Below are 14,912 nucleotides of genomic sequence, written 5' to 3'. Positions count from 1 at the left end.
AAAAAAAGGCATCAGCAAACAAATGAAGCTAGAGATTTTTTCAGAACCAACTTTCTTTTTAATGACTTTTAACCAGTTGGCATCAAGGTGATTTTTAGTACAAATATAAAGTCAGTTTTCCTCAAGTATGCACAGGTAACCGCTGACATAGTTCATGACATTTTCAATAATGAAACTGCAAACCTGTTTTGGGATCTGGCCAAAGTTGTTGATAAATCCAATGGTAGCTGTTTCTTTAAGTGGGTCATTAATGTTGTAGATGTCCACCTGGCCCTCATAGAAGAGATGGTGGAAGACATTTACCGCTTCCACCGCTGGAGGACCCTGCTGCTTGTAACCAAAGATCAGGTCGATCCATTCATGCAGATGGGCGCTGACATAGTCACACTCCAAAGCCTGAAAAAAACACACACAGTCCTTAAAGGTTATGAACCTGTTTCTGAAAGTGGCCTTCAGTTATTCTCTGACATTTCTGAGGATGAAACAATAACACATAGAGCCTCTTTCTGACTGCCGGCTTTATCAGGTGATGACATTTAGATGTCAGTTACCTCTCTGTGAACCCTGATGAACTCTCTCGGGTCTCCTTTTGCCCACGGAGGCAGAATCACATCTCCAAGCTTGGTGCCATTCTGTTTACTCCCTTTAGAAAAGATCGATCAAATATCACACTCATGTTTAAAAAAAAAAAAGGAGAGAGATTGTATTTAGGGTACAGATCAGGCTATCTGTCAATTTAATCCTTACCAAGATCGAAGTTGTTGGAATTGAGCAGGAACTCAGGAAGGTAGAAGAACTCCGGAATGAGTTCCTTCACATCAGCCATGTTGTGTTTGGAAGCAGAGAGCCAAGCCTCTCGTATGCTGTGAAACATTCGGTCGGCCAGATCAAAATGTCCTCCCTGAAAACACAGATAAAACTCACATATAACCAACAGCTTGAATCTTTCTTGAAACTTGATCAGCTGTTCACACTAGGCACGATAACTAAACTTTTAATAATTGTTCTTAATTATATGAGAAAAGAAATGTCTACACCACAGGTATAAAGGCACAGAGGAACTATACAGTTTTTTTCCCCCAGAAGATGAACACTAACAATATTGATAGCCCATCAGGATACATAACTTCAAAGAGCTTGAGCATTTAAAGTAGCAGGCAGCATGCACTTTTAACAAACAGAACATTATTGTTGTGGACACTGATATAGTTATCATTATAGCTATTGCTTTTGGTGTGAACGGGCCTTCACTGTCCGTTAATAACAACCTCTTGTCAGAAACAAAGGAATATCTTTATTAATACTTGGAAACAGTAGCTTTGGATGGGGAAAAAACACCCTATATATTTGTGAGGGTGCAGTAGATGCTATGTTTATTGTGGAGACAGCTGGTCTCCAGTCTGCTCTTCCACTTTTGTTTGTTTTTTGGTTTTGACTGTGGATGATTTATTTAGTAACATTCATTGGAAAATATATTTCCACCAGCATAAAAATGGATGTTGAAGAACAATGATAAGACTTCCCAGCTCAAGATTGTCCAATCTAGCCACACACAGGTTCACAATTTGAACCTGGTTGGTAATAAAAAACTTTAAACAACAACTAAAACACTGAGTAAAGAGAAGAAAGCAACAAATGAAGAAAAGAGCAGGCCATGTAGGACTAACCTGAAGCCTGAGAAAGATCTGTGTGAAAGGCTCCATTCTGACCAGATATGAGGCCACAATCATTGCAGAGGAGTAATGAGTGCCATAATGATATGCTGGAGTCTCGCCTGCGAAGAAAAAAAAAAAAACATGTTTAAAAAGTCTCAGCATAACAAGCACAGCTAACAGATCATCAACAGGGGTCTCTGACTCACCATTAGGATCCTCCCAGTCTTTGAATCTTTTCTTGTACTGGATCAGTCTGTCATCTGTCTGAGCTCCCATGGGTTTGGATAAGTTTCGGAATGTCTTTGGATTGTTGAGGTCCAGTTCCTGTGGAATATATCAAGACTTTGAACTTGGAAAACTGAAGCTCAGACTGCAAAAGAAAAGACACTGAACTGATACAAATTCCCTAAACAGAATGCCAATATACTGACATCTGCTGACAGAAGATCTGACTTTTGAAACACTGTAGTTCTCAACATTTTGTGCTGTAGGACTTATTACAAGGAATGATCAAAAACAAGTTTGTACCTCAGAGTCAAAGTCTGCCAGGATCCATGGAAAGACAGGATACTGCATCAGGTCATTGTATGACCTGCCAGCCAGTGTGTTGAGATGCATCAAATACTGGAAATTACTGATTTCACCTCTCTGCAAATAATAAAGAGTCTTTCATAAGCAACACTGAATAAGAAAACAAAACAAACAAAATTTTAAAGTGAAGATAACGCACCTCCCATCTTTGGGTCACTGATTTCTCACCGACCAGCGTACTGAGAAGACCAGACCTATTTACCAAGTAACACGTATATGAATGTTTATTTTAATAAATTTGGTAAATGAATTCTAAATTCACTTGTAATGTGTAATGTGAGGGTAACATACCCTTGTTCCACACTGGTATTGGGACGTTGCCCAGAGACGGATTCTGAGCTATCGGCTAGTGAAGGAACAACTGCCAGGAACCTAGAAAACAGGATTTGGCTTTGTGTAACCAACTATTTTTCTGAGGTTCTTCAACAATTCAATTACTATTACAAACTATTTTTTCTTTTTTTGGGGGGGTGGGGGTTAATACGTTTCCGCAAGAATGCATTAAAGGGATAGTTCATCCAAAAACAAAAGTATGAGTTTCTTCAAGAAGAAAAATCTTTTGTGCTCAACAGTGGAAAGAAACTCGTACAGGTTTACAATGACATGAGGGTGAGTAAATGATGACAGAACTTTTGCTTTTGGGTGAACTTACAAAAGCTTTCAGTTATTAATTGTTGCTCTTTTGAACTTTTCATTCATCAAATAGTCCTCAGAGTTTCCATTAAATGTTTAGCAGTCAACTGTTTTCATCAGTTATAATGTTTTCTGAGCTTGAAATCAGCATATTAGAGTGATTTCTAAAGAATTATGTGACACTGAAAACTGGAGTAAAGGCTGATGAAAATTTAGCTTCGCCATTACAGGAATAAATTACATTTAAAATATATTAAAATTGAAAAAATATTCCAGTGTTACAGTTTTTACAGCATTTTTACTAAAATGCAGCAGCAATAAGCATAAGAGACTTCAAACACACACAATGGGTAAATTTACTTCATGAGCTGCATCTTAATGCAGTCTATTACAGTTGCGTATGAATGTGTGGTACACCTGCTCTAATATAGACAAATTTCACAATGCTTTGCTGCCAAAATGGGGAGCTGCAGTGCATGAGATAATCTGAGAAAATGGCAGAGGAATTAATTTAGTTTGTCACCCTTTTAAATTCTTAATTGCTGAGTGTGACAACATTTGACAGAAGAGGACAAGATTTCATCTAAAATTGTCAGAAAGTGTGACATCCACAACCAAAACAGAGCTGTTTTGTGCCGGCTAGTGGGATGCTGCCTTAAAAGGTATCTGTGTTTACAATACCTCTGATACACTTTGTTCCGGACTCCTTTTTGGAAAGCCAACAGATAATTTCTTCCATCTCCGGAAAACACTTCTACTGCTATGGGCTGTGATGAAGACAGCAAAGCATAACTTCATTATTGCCATTAACATGAAAGCTGCCCAGTGTGTTATTTGGGACAAGCAAAGAATCAAGCCAAACAGTTTGTTTGCACACCTGAAGCAGGTAGCGACGTTTGTGCACCTCTCTGATGTCTTCATAAGCAAAGATGCTACAGGATCGTTTCAGCTGACTCTTGCTCTGCCGGGCCCCTCGGGGAATGATAGGCTCATGCATACTGCAAATATCACAAAAACAAGCAGCGTATAGACCCAGTGTAACCACTAAAGCAGTGGTTCTCAACCAGGGGCCTCAGCAATATTCCACAGAATGACTTAAGCCAATTAAATTATTAAGCCAATTATCATTAATATATTAAAATAATCTAAAAATAACCACAGAATGGATTCACACAATGAATTGTATGTTAATTAATGGGAAATATCAATGCTTCCAATTTCTTTGAATAAAAAAAGTTACCAGATTATATACAATTATAAGAAATAGCTATTCTAATGAATATAAAAAGAATAATAGAATGAACAATCGAACGATAGATAATTAGAATGCCTGAAAGAACGATAAAATGAATTACAGATAGAACAATAGAATGATTGATAGATCAAACAAACAATAGAAAGATAGATAGAATAGCTGAATGGTAGATAGAATGTATGAAAGATAAATAGATGGAGAACAATAGAATGGCAGAACAAATGGCAGAGAAACAGACAGATACCAGATGATCTGCTACAAGTGAGTCTTTGGAATTTTTTTGACGGGCAGAATTCAAAATAGAAATTCTTACTTTGCAGGGAGTGTCTCAATGTCTCTAATCTCTCTGGTGACTGTCATTGTGAAGCCATCAATCACATAGAAATGTTCTTTCCCAAATAAGAGCAGCCCTTCACTGGTGTCCAGACCCTGAACTCGAGCACAGCGGTACATGTGCTGGATCTATCCGAACACACACGGCAAACACATTCTCAGTACATGTTTTATATCAATCAGTTCAAATTCAAAAAGCAAAATAAACCTAATCATCCAACCAGACAGACATTACTAATTATTTCCCTCATACTGATGGAGGATAATGTGAGCAGTAAATGACTAAATGCTGTTACAAAAGTAATGATCAATACAAAGCTTCAGATTAGAAAGCTTTCACCCAAATTTCCAAAGCCACATTGTTGCATTGACAACAGTGACTAGCAGTGACTGAAAGATAGCTGTGGTGTCCTGCAGACCTTCTCTCCCTCCTCCAGCAGGCGGAGCAGTGTGGTGTTGTCGGTTTTCTGCTCCTCGTCCATAGCTCCTGACTCCAGCAACTCCTGCAGCTGGTCTTGACTGTCCTCATCAGCTCCATCTGCTGTAGAGCGGGACCGCTTTAAAGGGGCCTTAACCAGACCTAAAACACAACACAGTACACTGAGTCAATCCATACAACACTCTCATAATTTTACATGCACATTAGTTTCAATAGACAGACATTCAGAAGCCAGTTTCGTCCATTTAGTTTGAAGAGGTGGTAGAATTTTTAGTTACTAGTAATTCATTTTTGAAAAAGGGAAAAAAATCATTGTATTAATAATAGTATTTGTTTTATGTAGTAGTTTTACTGTATCAAGTAATAGAGAGCACTGTCATGTTAAAATGACCTTTGACCCTTGCGATGGTGTCCTCTCCATGTTCAGGCTCCTGCTGTGTGGTCTCTCCCTCTGTGTTCTGCTCTATGGAGTGCTGGTACATCCCTGGGTTCCCTGACAGCAGCCGCATGTAATACTCCTTACTGTCGTAGCTTATCGCTCGTCTGTAGCGCACCGGTTTCTGGAAGGGTTGAAATGTAATGCTAACTGTTTAATTTAGTCCTTGTTGACTCTTCTTTTGTGTTTATATCAGTCGTGAATAAAACAACCTTTATGATAAAAATACAATCTTGGAAGTCAGTGACAGCGAGAGGAATCCAGTCAGAGGCATTGCAAACACAGTTCAGGCTCAGCACAGACATGTGTTCATCACTCCTTAAGAGAATCCCACACTGACAACTCACGTATAGTACACAATTCTTATCTAAACACAATTAATATTCACCCACAATGCGAATTTAAACACATTTAAACACACTGTTAGATCAGCAGGTTTACAGGATTACACAAAAATTCAATCATGTGTCCAAACTTTTAAACTGGAACTGTATGCAAATTTAAATTTTGATTTCAGAGAGAGAAACAACCTGCATGGTCATGCTGTATATCAAATTCCTACTTTGTGGGAAGTCGTGGCCTAATGGTTAGAGAGTCGGACTTGTAATCCGAAGGTTGCGGGTTCGAGTCTCCGGCCGGCAGGAATTGTAGGTGGGGGGAGTGAATGTCCAGCGCTCTCTCCACCCTCAATACCACGACTGAGGTGCCCTTGAGCAAGGCACCGAACCCCAAACTGCTCCCCGGGCGCCGCAGCATAAATGGCTGCCCACTGCTCCGGGTGTATGTTCACGGTGTGTGTGTGTGTGTGTTCACTGCTGTGTGTGTGCACATTGGATGGGTTAAATGCAGAGCACGAATTCCGAGTATGGGTCACCATACTTGGCTGAATGTCACTTCACTTTCACTTTCACTTTCACTAAAATATCTATATACAAGGATATATCTACATCTAGGAAGCTGTAATGTATAATTTCCGAACAACTGGCAACAGAAAACAGAGCTGTGATCTGTTTGTTTGAGAGGCCCAACTGGGCCAGATGTAGTGAGACTGGCTCAACCAATGGAAGGAGTTTAGGGCGGGTCTATCTGTTTGCTGAACAATGGAAGATGTGTAAAGTATGTGAAACCGTCTTTCCCTGTCGATACTTCACTCGTATTGCGTCGCTAGACGCTATGGGGAAAACAGTGTGACTGCACAGCCATTGATTCGGGCAGTAATAAAAAACGAACCAATGGCTCGTCAGCGGTACTGCACGAGCCTATGGTGGCAAAGCCCGCCAGAGCCCGCCAAAAGGGGCGGGGTCATTTGGCTATATAAGCGGGCGCTTTGCCATAGGAAAACAGATCAATTCTCCTTCAGCGACGACTTCTTCGCTGATCCAGGACTCCAGACGCTCGCCGTTGAAACGCCTTGCTGGGGATTGGAAGGCTGCCTTTTTTCCTGCTCTTCGCTGATCCAGCCCGCTTCGGCGAGCCGCTTCAGCGATCAAAGCAGATGACAGCTCCTCCCCTGCTGCCATCCGGCGAGCCTTCAAGAAGAGCAAATTTCTTCTAAAAGAGCAATCGCGGCGTTGTTGCAAATGCCGTGCCGTCAGTGCGTCTAGTGCAGACTTTCTCTGCACGATGCCGACGGCCACTCAGAGTGTGTTTCCTGCTTGGGTAAATCCCACGCAGAAGCCGCTCTGAGCGAGATGGAATGTTCATATTGCATGAACATGAATCTTGTGACTCTGCATGCTCGGATCGCTTTCTTTTCAGAGAGCGACTCCGCCCCTCGCGCCCTCCCGTTTTATTCTCCCCAGGGACCTGTGGGGAAAAAACGGCGGGGTAAAGGGCTTAAGCGCTCAGCAGCGAGCGAGCTCACGCCGGCTCAGACTGCCTCGCCCCCGCTATGCAGAGAGGATTCCCCCGTCCTCTTCAAGCACGCGGATAAGAGTCCCTCGGTTGGTGCGAGTGACGTGATCTCATTCGGTGCTGTTGAGGACAAGATATTAGATGACAGGATGTCTCTAATAGCGTCGGACGCGGAGGATATATCGGGCTCTACTATCGACCCCGCCCCCTCCTCGTCTGCCGAACCCAGCGAAGCAAAGCCAGGGATGGATGCCGAGCTCTTCCGCATCATTTCTAAGGCCGTTGACGAGCTGGGTTTGGAGTAGTCTATGCCGGAGGAGCCCACTCGTAGTTGTCTGGAAGAATGGTTCCTGCCGGGGCGCCGCACAGCCCCTCGTCAGCGAACTTCTCAGTTTTTTCCGGAGGTCCACGACGAACTTACGAAGTCGTGGCGTGCTCCGTATTCGGCCCGGCTCCGCTCTAACTCTTCTTCTGCTCTCTCCTCAGTGCACGGCGCCGAAGAGAAGGGCTACGAGAGGTTACCCCCTCTTGACGAAGCTGTGGCTACGCACCTTTGCCCACCGTCCGGATGGAAAGCAAATGCTGCTCATCCTTCGAGCACGCGGATAAGAGTCCCTCGGTTGGTGCGAGTGACGTGATCTCATTCGGTGCTGTTGAGGACAAGCTATTAGATGACAGCATGTCTCTAATAGCGTCGGACGCGGAGGATATATCGGGCTCTACTATCGACCCCGCCCCCTCCTCGTCTGCCGAACCCAGCGAAGCAAAGCCAGGGATGGATGCCGAGCTCTTCCGCATCATTTCTAAGGCCGTTGACGAGCTGGGTTTGGAGTAGTTGTGGCTGCGCACCTTTGCCCACCGTCCGGATGGAAAGCAAATGCTGCTCATCCCTCTAAGCCTTGTAGGACGACTTCCGCCCTCGCCGGACGAGCATACTCCGCCGCCGGGCAGGCCGCCTCAGCGCTTCACTCCATGGCTGTGCTCCAGGTCTTTCAAGCCAAACTCCTCCAGACCATGGACGAGTTCGGGCCTGATCCCGCAGTTTTCAAGGAACTGCGCAACGCCACCGACCTGGCTTTAAAAGAGCTACCAAAGCTACAGCGCAGTCCATTGGGAGGTCAATGGCCAACTTAGTGGTGTTGGAACGCCACTTATGGCTAAACCTCACTGAAATTAAGGAAGCTGACATGGTCCCCTTCCTCGACGCACCGGTCTCCTCTGCGGGGCTCTTTGGACCTGCCGTCGAGGGCTTTGCAGAGCGATTCACCGCGGCTCAGAAGTCGTCCCAGGCTATGCGACACTTTCTGCCTAAACGCTCCAGCTCTGCAACGGCCGCCAGTCGCCCCAAGCCTGTTCCAGCGCAACAGCCAGCTAAACCTGCGCCGTCGCCCGCTCAGCCTACAAAGAAGCCTGAGCCTCGGCAGCACTCCCGCTCGGCCAAACGCTACCCCTATCCAAAACGTCAGGGACCCCGGCCCAAGCTGACCTTGGACCCTGCGCCTCCGGCGTCGTCCTGATCCGATAGCAAAGAAGAGGAGGGGGCAAGGTCTCGCAGAGGCTGGACCAACCCCAAAACACCCTCTGTTATGCCTTCAAGCACCCCGTTCAGTTCTGGGTGCCAAGGCAAAACTGTTTGTTTCAAAACCTGTTGTGAATCACAGGCCCTTTCCAAAAGTGCCTCCACATATAGCCGCTGTTATAGAAAAACAATATAAAATATAAAATATATATAATATATTTATATATAAAATAATAATAATATATATTTATATATAAAAAACAAACATTTTCAAAAAGAGAGCAAATTTCCTCTTCCAATTACCGAGTGTGTCGAGTTCCCACAAGGCGACTCACCACCCGAACTAATCCAACCCCTTGCCATACGGGCCGAGGCCTGGCGGGCCATCCCCGGAGTGTCACAGTGGGTTCTAGGGATTATAGAAGGAGGTTATACAATTCGCTCGAAGACCCCAGTGGTACAGCGGCAGGGTCTCCACCTTAATGCGGAGCAGCAACGCTCACGTTCTGCGAGCCGAGGTAGAGAATTTGCTGGCGAAAGGAGCTATAGAAATAGTTCCCCCAGCTCAGAGCGAGTCAGGCTTCTACAGCCGTTACTTCCTCGTCCCCAAAAAGGATGGCGGCCTCCGGCCCATCCTTGACCTCAGACATCTGAACCGCGCCCCTCATGAGACGGCCGTTCAGAATGACTACATTGAAACAGATCCGCTCGCAAATTCGCCCAGAGGACTGGTTCTTTTCGCTGGATCTGAAAGATGCTTACTTTCACATCCAGATAGCCCCCCATCACAGACGATTCTTGAGATTCGCCTTCGGGGGAGTGGCTTATCAATACACGGTCCTGCCCTTTGGGCTGGCTCTAGCTCCCCGCATTTTTACGAAGTGCATAGACACGGCTCTCTCCCCTCTGAGGTTAGTTGACACTATCGCACTAGCATACTCCTCCCTGGGCCTCCGTTAGTAACCGAGTACGTTATTTATGCAGTTCTGTTTGGTGCCAGTAGTGATGCAGAATTTACTTATTTCAGCTCTCAAACTACAATATGAATACCAATAATTAGTGAGTTATAAGTAGCATGCAACATTCTTGTCTGAAGATTATTGTCCCACTTCACATTCTATAATATGGATTATAAGGGATTAGCAAATGGGAGGGATGGAGCTGTCCTAAACCAATTTTTCTAGAGGTTTCCCTGTGTATGAATTATTTACAACAGGAATGACAGCAGAGAAAACATCTCCAAAGAGCGTTTTAAGCATTCTGCAGTGGCGTCAATCCACATACGCCTCCTCATCATGTAGCAGAAAAATGGAAAAGGTTTGGGACATTTATTTTACACTGTAGCAATGCAGATGTTTGAGGGGTACAGCAAGACAGCAGTTTAGGCACACTTCATTTTGTACCTGGACTGGTATGTTAACCATTGCACCCATTAATGGCACCTGTGATTGATTCTGAAAAGGGAAAAATGGGCAACAAGGCAAGAGGAGCATTGTCGTTTGCATTTCAGGCTTCTTATGTGAAGTCATTACCATCATCTGGCTAATGCTGGCAATTAAATTGAGAGTTTACAAAAGATCTATTCAGAGCAGATTATCAACCATTAATGCTACACACATGCTGACTTTCACTGAGACTATAGTCAAATTCAATAGACTTGTTTCAAATGGGGTAAAATAATGTTAAAGAAAATTATGTTTTCTTAATAAAGTTTATTCTCTATTTCGGGCAGCCAGAATTTGCTAATATACAATACACATGTACCTCCTTTATACTGAAAAATTACAAGAAAAAAAGTACACTAACCTGAGTGCTTGCGTTGGGCTCAGGATCAGGCACGTAGGGATAATGAATGTAAAACATGTCATTCCGAACCATCTTCTTCCTCATTCTACAGGGTCCCTCAGTCATGTCCAACTGAAACTTGTCCAAGTGGGAGCCAATAGGAGGGCCCCAGAGGCCTCTCTCCCGAAGCAGCTCATATTCAATCCCTGCCCACTCATCCATCACATACTTCAACGCATTCTGCTGTCTCTGAGAGAAAACATCAAAATTATTTTTTATAGAAGTCATTCCACTATGATCATAACTGGGAAAACATTTATTTAGTGACCCCTCCATTTAAAACATTTCAGCAATTATTATTATTTTGAAAGATCTATTTGACTTTTGGATATGTTTGAAATTGAAGGGTTACCTCTTGATGCTCCTTGTACTGCATTGCTACCAAGTCCCGGACCACAGCAATGTGCGTGAACATCCACTGAAAGGTTTCCTGTGGACAGTTAAAATAATATGAGCATAAACTTCCTGTGCAAGTCCATAAGATCAGCTGTGAAATCACTTCCATGTCTGTGACAGTTTATTTTCAACTCAACTCAACTTTTATTTATAAAGCACTTTCAAAACCATAAGAATGGACCAAAGTCCTGAACAGAGATAATTAAAACTCTAAAAAAAATAGCATTACAAACATTCAATACTAACACATTATAACACCAATATAAATTGTACAACGAAATCACTCGCATTACACAGACTCACTCAAATGCCAAAAGCCTGATGAAATAAACAAGTCTTTAAGTTCCCTTTAAAAAAAAGTTAATAGTTGACGAGGGTTTTATGAATAGCGGCAAGGCATTCCAATGTGTAGGAGCCACAACTGAAAAGGCACAATCTCCACTGCGCTTTAAAAAGTTAAGAGAAAGTTCTGAGAAGACACAGATGACATTGAGACTGGTATGGAGACAGCATGTCTTTATGTCAGAAGCCTGATTGTGCAATGCTCTGTACACAAACATTAACACCTTGCATTGGAATTTATAATTAATTGGTGATCCCATGATCCCATTTTCTGGTATTAGTTAAAAGTCTCCATGCATGCTGTATGACAATAGACCATAACTCTCAACCAGTTCTTTCTCAGGGAGTCTATTCCCAAATATAATAAACTCAGCCTTATCCTCATTTAAATGTAGGAAATGATTTATCAACCATCCCTTTATCTCAGTCAAACACATAGAAAAATTATCAAATGATCTACAGTCATCAAGCTCAAGAGAAAGGTACAGATGTAAATCATCCACATAGAAATTATAATTTATATACTATTGCCTAAAGATAGACTCAGAAGGCAACATGTATTACGAAAACAGGGTTCCACCAAGAATTAATCCCTGTGGAACACCCCAAGAGATAGATGCAGGTCTAGATAGATGCATTTTGACAGTTACCTGTGCAGAAAGATTGTTCTTGTTCATTCCACTTTCCTTCTTGCTGCGACGGGAGCCAGTAAGTTTGGACAGACCAAAGCCACTGCTGACTCGAGACAGTTTGGACTGACTCGCTGGGGCAACGATCTCGCCCCTACTGATGCATTTCTTCTCATGGACTAGAAGCAAAACAGAAAAGGTTCAACACAATAAGAGAAGTGAGAGTATGGGGAAAACTGCAAAAATATTTAACAAGAAAAAATAAGCAGAGTGACAAAGACACAGTAAAGAGCGTGAAAGCAACAAGCTGATAAAATGTGGGAGAATCTGAATGTGATGGATTAATAAAGTAACAATTTGAGTGTGTGACTGGATGTTTTTCTCACCCAGGTGGTTCTGCCAGCTTTTAGCAGCAGGTTCCTCTAAAGCAGGTCGAGCAGTAGCGATGTCCACATGTCCTCGATCATTGACTGGTAGAGACACTTTAAAAATGTCTTCCAGCATTTGCCGCTTACTGTGCATGAGCTCCGTCCACACACGATTCACTGCCTTGAGCAGCAACTGACGACCTGACAAACACACACACAACAAAAAGGACAGAGTAAGTTTGATATCGATAATGGTTTTTATGAGGGTTTGTGAAGTGCTTTAAGTATTAAAACTATATGCTTTAATACACCACACAGTTTGTTTGCAAAAATGTCATAAAAAGAGAAAAAGAACAACCTTCGCTAACATCCTGGCTCTGGACATTGTCCGACTCATTCTCAGAAGGAACCGCGACATGCCAGGTAGTCATTCTGGCCTCTGCCTCCAAACCAAAGCCCTCCACACTACTGTAAGAGAACATGAAAGTGATGTTGGCCTGTGGCACAGTGATACAGCACACCATTTTTATACATTTGAAGACACCATGGTCTTTTGGCAAGTGCTTTATCTGTCCTGCACCATGTGAACATTCTCCAGTCAGAAAATATTATAAGTTTGAACGCTATAACACAAACAGCAAGAATAATGAACTATCATTTCAGCACATCAGTCGCTCAAAATCAAATCAGTTGAAGTTATTGATCTTCCTGTATCAGCAGACCACAGAGACTCAGAGTAGCAGCACTACACACTACTGTTCTCCTCACTGTCTCTAATCTGCTCTCATTTCTCAGTCTCTCTGAAGCCAAACTTCTGAGTCAGCCTGGATACAGAGCCATGACAACATAAACCTCCTCAAGTCTCTCACAGTGACTCACAACAGCAGAGACGCACAATCACAAACAATCCTGAGAAGAGGAATTTTTTATTTTTCACTGCTCATACATAATCCCATAAATCTAAATGTATACATTTATTTTACTTTTTTACTGCACATATAGTCTATGCTTCTATCTAAATGTACTTATTTCAGAACTCAAACATAACTATCCATGTAATTGTATTTCACACCTCATACAGTGAGAGAAAAAATTACTTGATCCCCTGCTGATTTTGTATGTTTGCCCACTGACAAAAAAATGATCAGTCTATAATTTTAACAGTGAGAGACAGAATAACAACCAAAAAATCCAGAAAAACGCATTTCAAAAAAGTTATACAGTAGCCAAGAACTACACAGGAGGATCTTGTCAATGATCTCAAGGCAGCTGGGACCATAATCACCAAAAAAAACAAAAAAGGAAACATTATGCTTTTGAGGTGTTTTTATGCTAAAGATATAGGGCAACTGTACCGCATCAAAGGGACGATGGACGGGGCCATGTACCGTCAAGGCCAGGGCATTGAAAATGGGTCGTGGATGGGTATTCCAGCATGACAATGACCCAAAACACATGGCCAAGGCAACAAAGGAGTGGCTCAAGAAGAAGCACATTAAGGTCCTGGAGTGGCCTAGCCAGTCTCCAGACCTTAATCCCATAGAAAATCTGTGGAGGGAGCTGAAGGTTCGAGTTGCCAAATGTCAGCCTCGAAGCCTTCATGATTTGGAGAGGATCTGCAAAGAGGAGTGGGACAAAATCCCTCCTGAGATGTGTGCAAACCTGGTGGCCAACTACAATAAAAGTCTGACCTCTGTGATTGCCAACTAGGGTTTTGCCACCAAGTACTAAGTCATGTTTTACGAAGGGGTCAAATACTTATTTCACTCACTAAATGCAAATCAATTTATAACTTTTTTGAAATGCATTTTTCTGGATTTTTTGTTGTTATTCTGTCTCGCACTGTTCAAATAACCCTACCATTAAAATTATAGACTGATTTCTTCGTCAGTGGGCAAACATACAAAATCAGCAGGGGAGCAAATAATTTTTTTTCCCTCAATATATAGGTCTACCCATCTATCTAAATGTTCTTATGTATTTACCTATTTATTCATTTCACACCTCATATGTAATAGCTATCCACCTATCTTTAATCACTTTTTTTTTTTTTTGGAAACAGAGTCTGCATGTCAAATCATATCTTAACAGACTTATCTATCCATCCCTGTAACTTAAAACCAAACTTCTGCATACTCTAAATTCATAAACCCTTGATTTCTGTACAGTGCCTGAAAACATTATATTGCCTCTGTCTCTCTCACCTCCCCGTGTGCAGGTTGATCAAGCAGTGGGCCAGACAAGCCACAAACTCCTGGTCATGGTTGCCGGGTCCCAGCACGAGGTTTCGGTTTACCGTCAGTACACGTAGTGAATCCAGCAGGGTGACCTGTTGCGGGACCGTTTTGTGTGGTCGTGAGAGCTGGTAGAGTATTGTTCGGTTCAGACAATGGTAGATAGAGTCCAGAGACAAACCCTGTGATCGCCGTTTGGACTGTTGTGGGACCGAAAAAGAAAAGGAGATTTGTTGAGAAATCACCAGTCACGCAAGTCACATAGGAATGCTACATAAGTCTTGCACATGAGGAATGTAAAAGAGAGAGAGAGAGAGAGAGAATTGTACAACTAACAGATATTTGTAATATAATAACGGGAAAATAATTTATGTTTAATAACT

The 14,912-nt window shown here is 42.6% G+C and overlaps 1 protein-coding gene across 1 annotated transcript in view; it reads right to left on the bottom strand.

Annotated features, from left to right (window-relative positions):
• Positions 1-14,912, bottom strand: part of LOC306871722 (WD repeat and FYVE domain-containing protein 3) — a 62,224-nt gene that overhangs the window by 7,949 nt on the left and 39,363 nt on the right. Inside the window, exons 36-54 of the mRNA XM_079419839.1 lie at positions 14,500-14,729; positions 12,654-12,763; positions 12,314-12,496; positions 11,949-12,106; positions 10,913-10,990; positions 10,522-10,749; positions 5,298-5,466; positions 4,887-5,047; positions 4,448-4,596; positions 3,757-3,877; positions 3,561-3,646; positions 2,538-2,618; positions 2,386-2,440; positions 2,184-2,303; positions 1,862-1,979; positions 1,668-1,774; positions 748-901; positions 552-643; positions 184-396 (exon numbers count right to left, since the gene is read on the bottom strand). Of these exons, the coding sequence (XP_079275965.1) occupies positions 184-396; positions 552-643; positions 748-901; positions 1,668-1,774; positions 1,862-1,979; positions 2,184-2,303; positions 2,386-2,440; positions 2,538-2,618; positions 3,561-3,646; positions 3,757-3,877; positions 4,448-4,596; positions 4,887-5,047; positions 5,298-5,466; positions 10,522-10,749; positions 10,913-10,990; positions 11,949-12,106; positions 12,314-12,496; positions 12,654-12,763; positions 14,500-14,729 (2,613 nt within the window). The remainder of the gene's footprint in view (positions 1-183; positions 397-551; positions 644-747; positions 902-1,667; positions 1,775-1,861; positions 1,980-2,183; positions 2,304-2,385; positions 2,441-2,537; positions 2,619-3,560; positions 3,647-3,756; positions 3,878-4,447; positions 4,597-4,886; positions 5,048-5,297; positions 5,467-10,521; positions 10,750-10,912; positions 10,991-11,948; positions 12,107-12,313; positions 12,497-12,653; positions 12,764-14,499; positions 14,730-14,912) is intronic.

The sequence above is a fragment of the Barbus barbus genome, assembly GCF_936440315.1.
Source record: "Barbus barbus genome assembly, chromosome: 6".
Taxonomy (NCBI): domain Eukaryota; kingdom Metazoa; phylum Chordata; class Actinopteri; order Cypriniformes; family Cyprinidae; genus Barbus; species Barbus barbus.
This window is presented reverse-complemented; position numbering and strand designations above follow the sequence as displayed.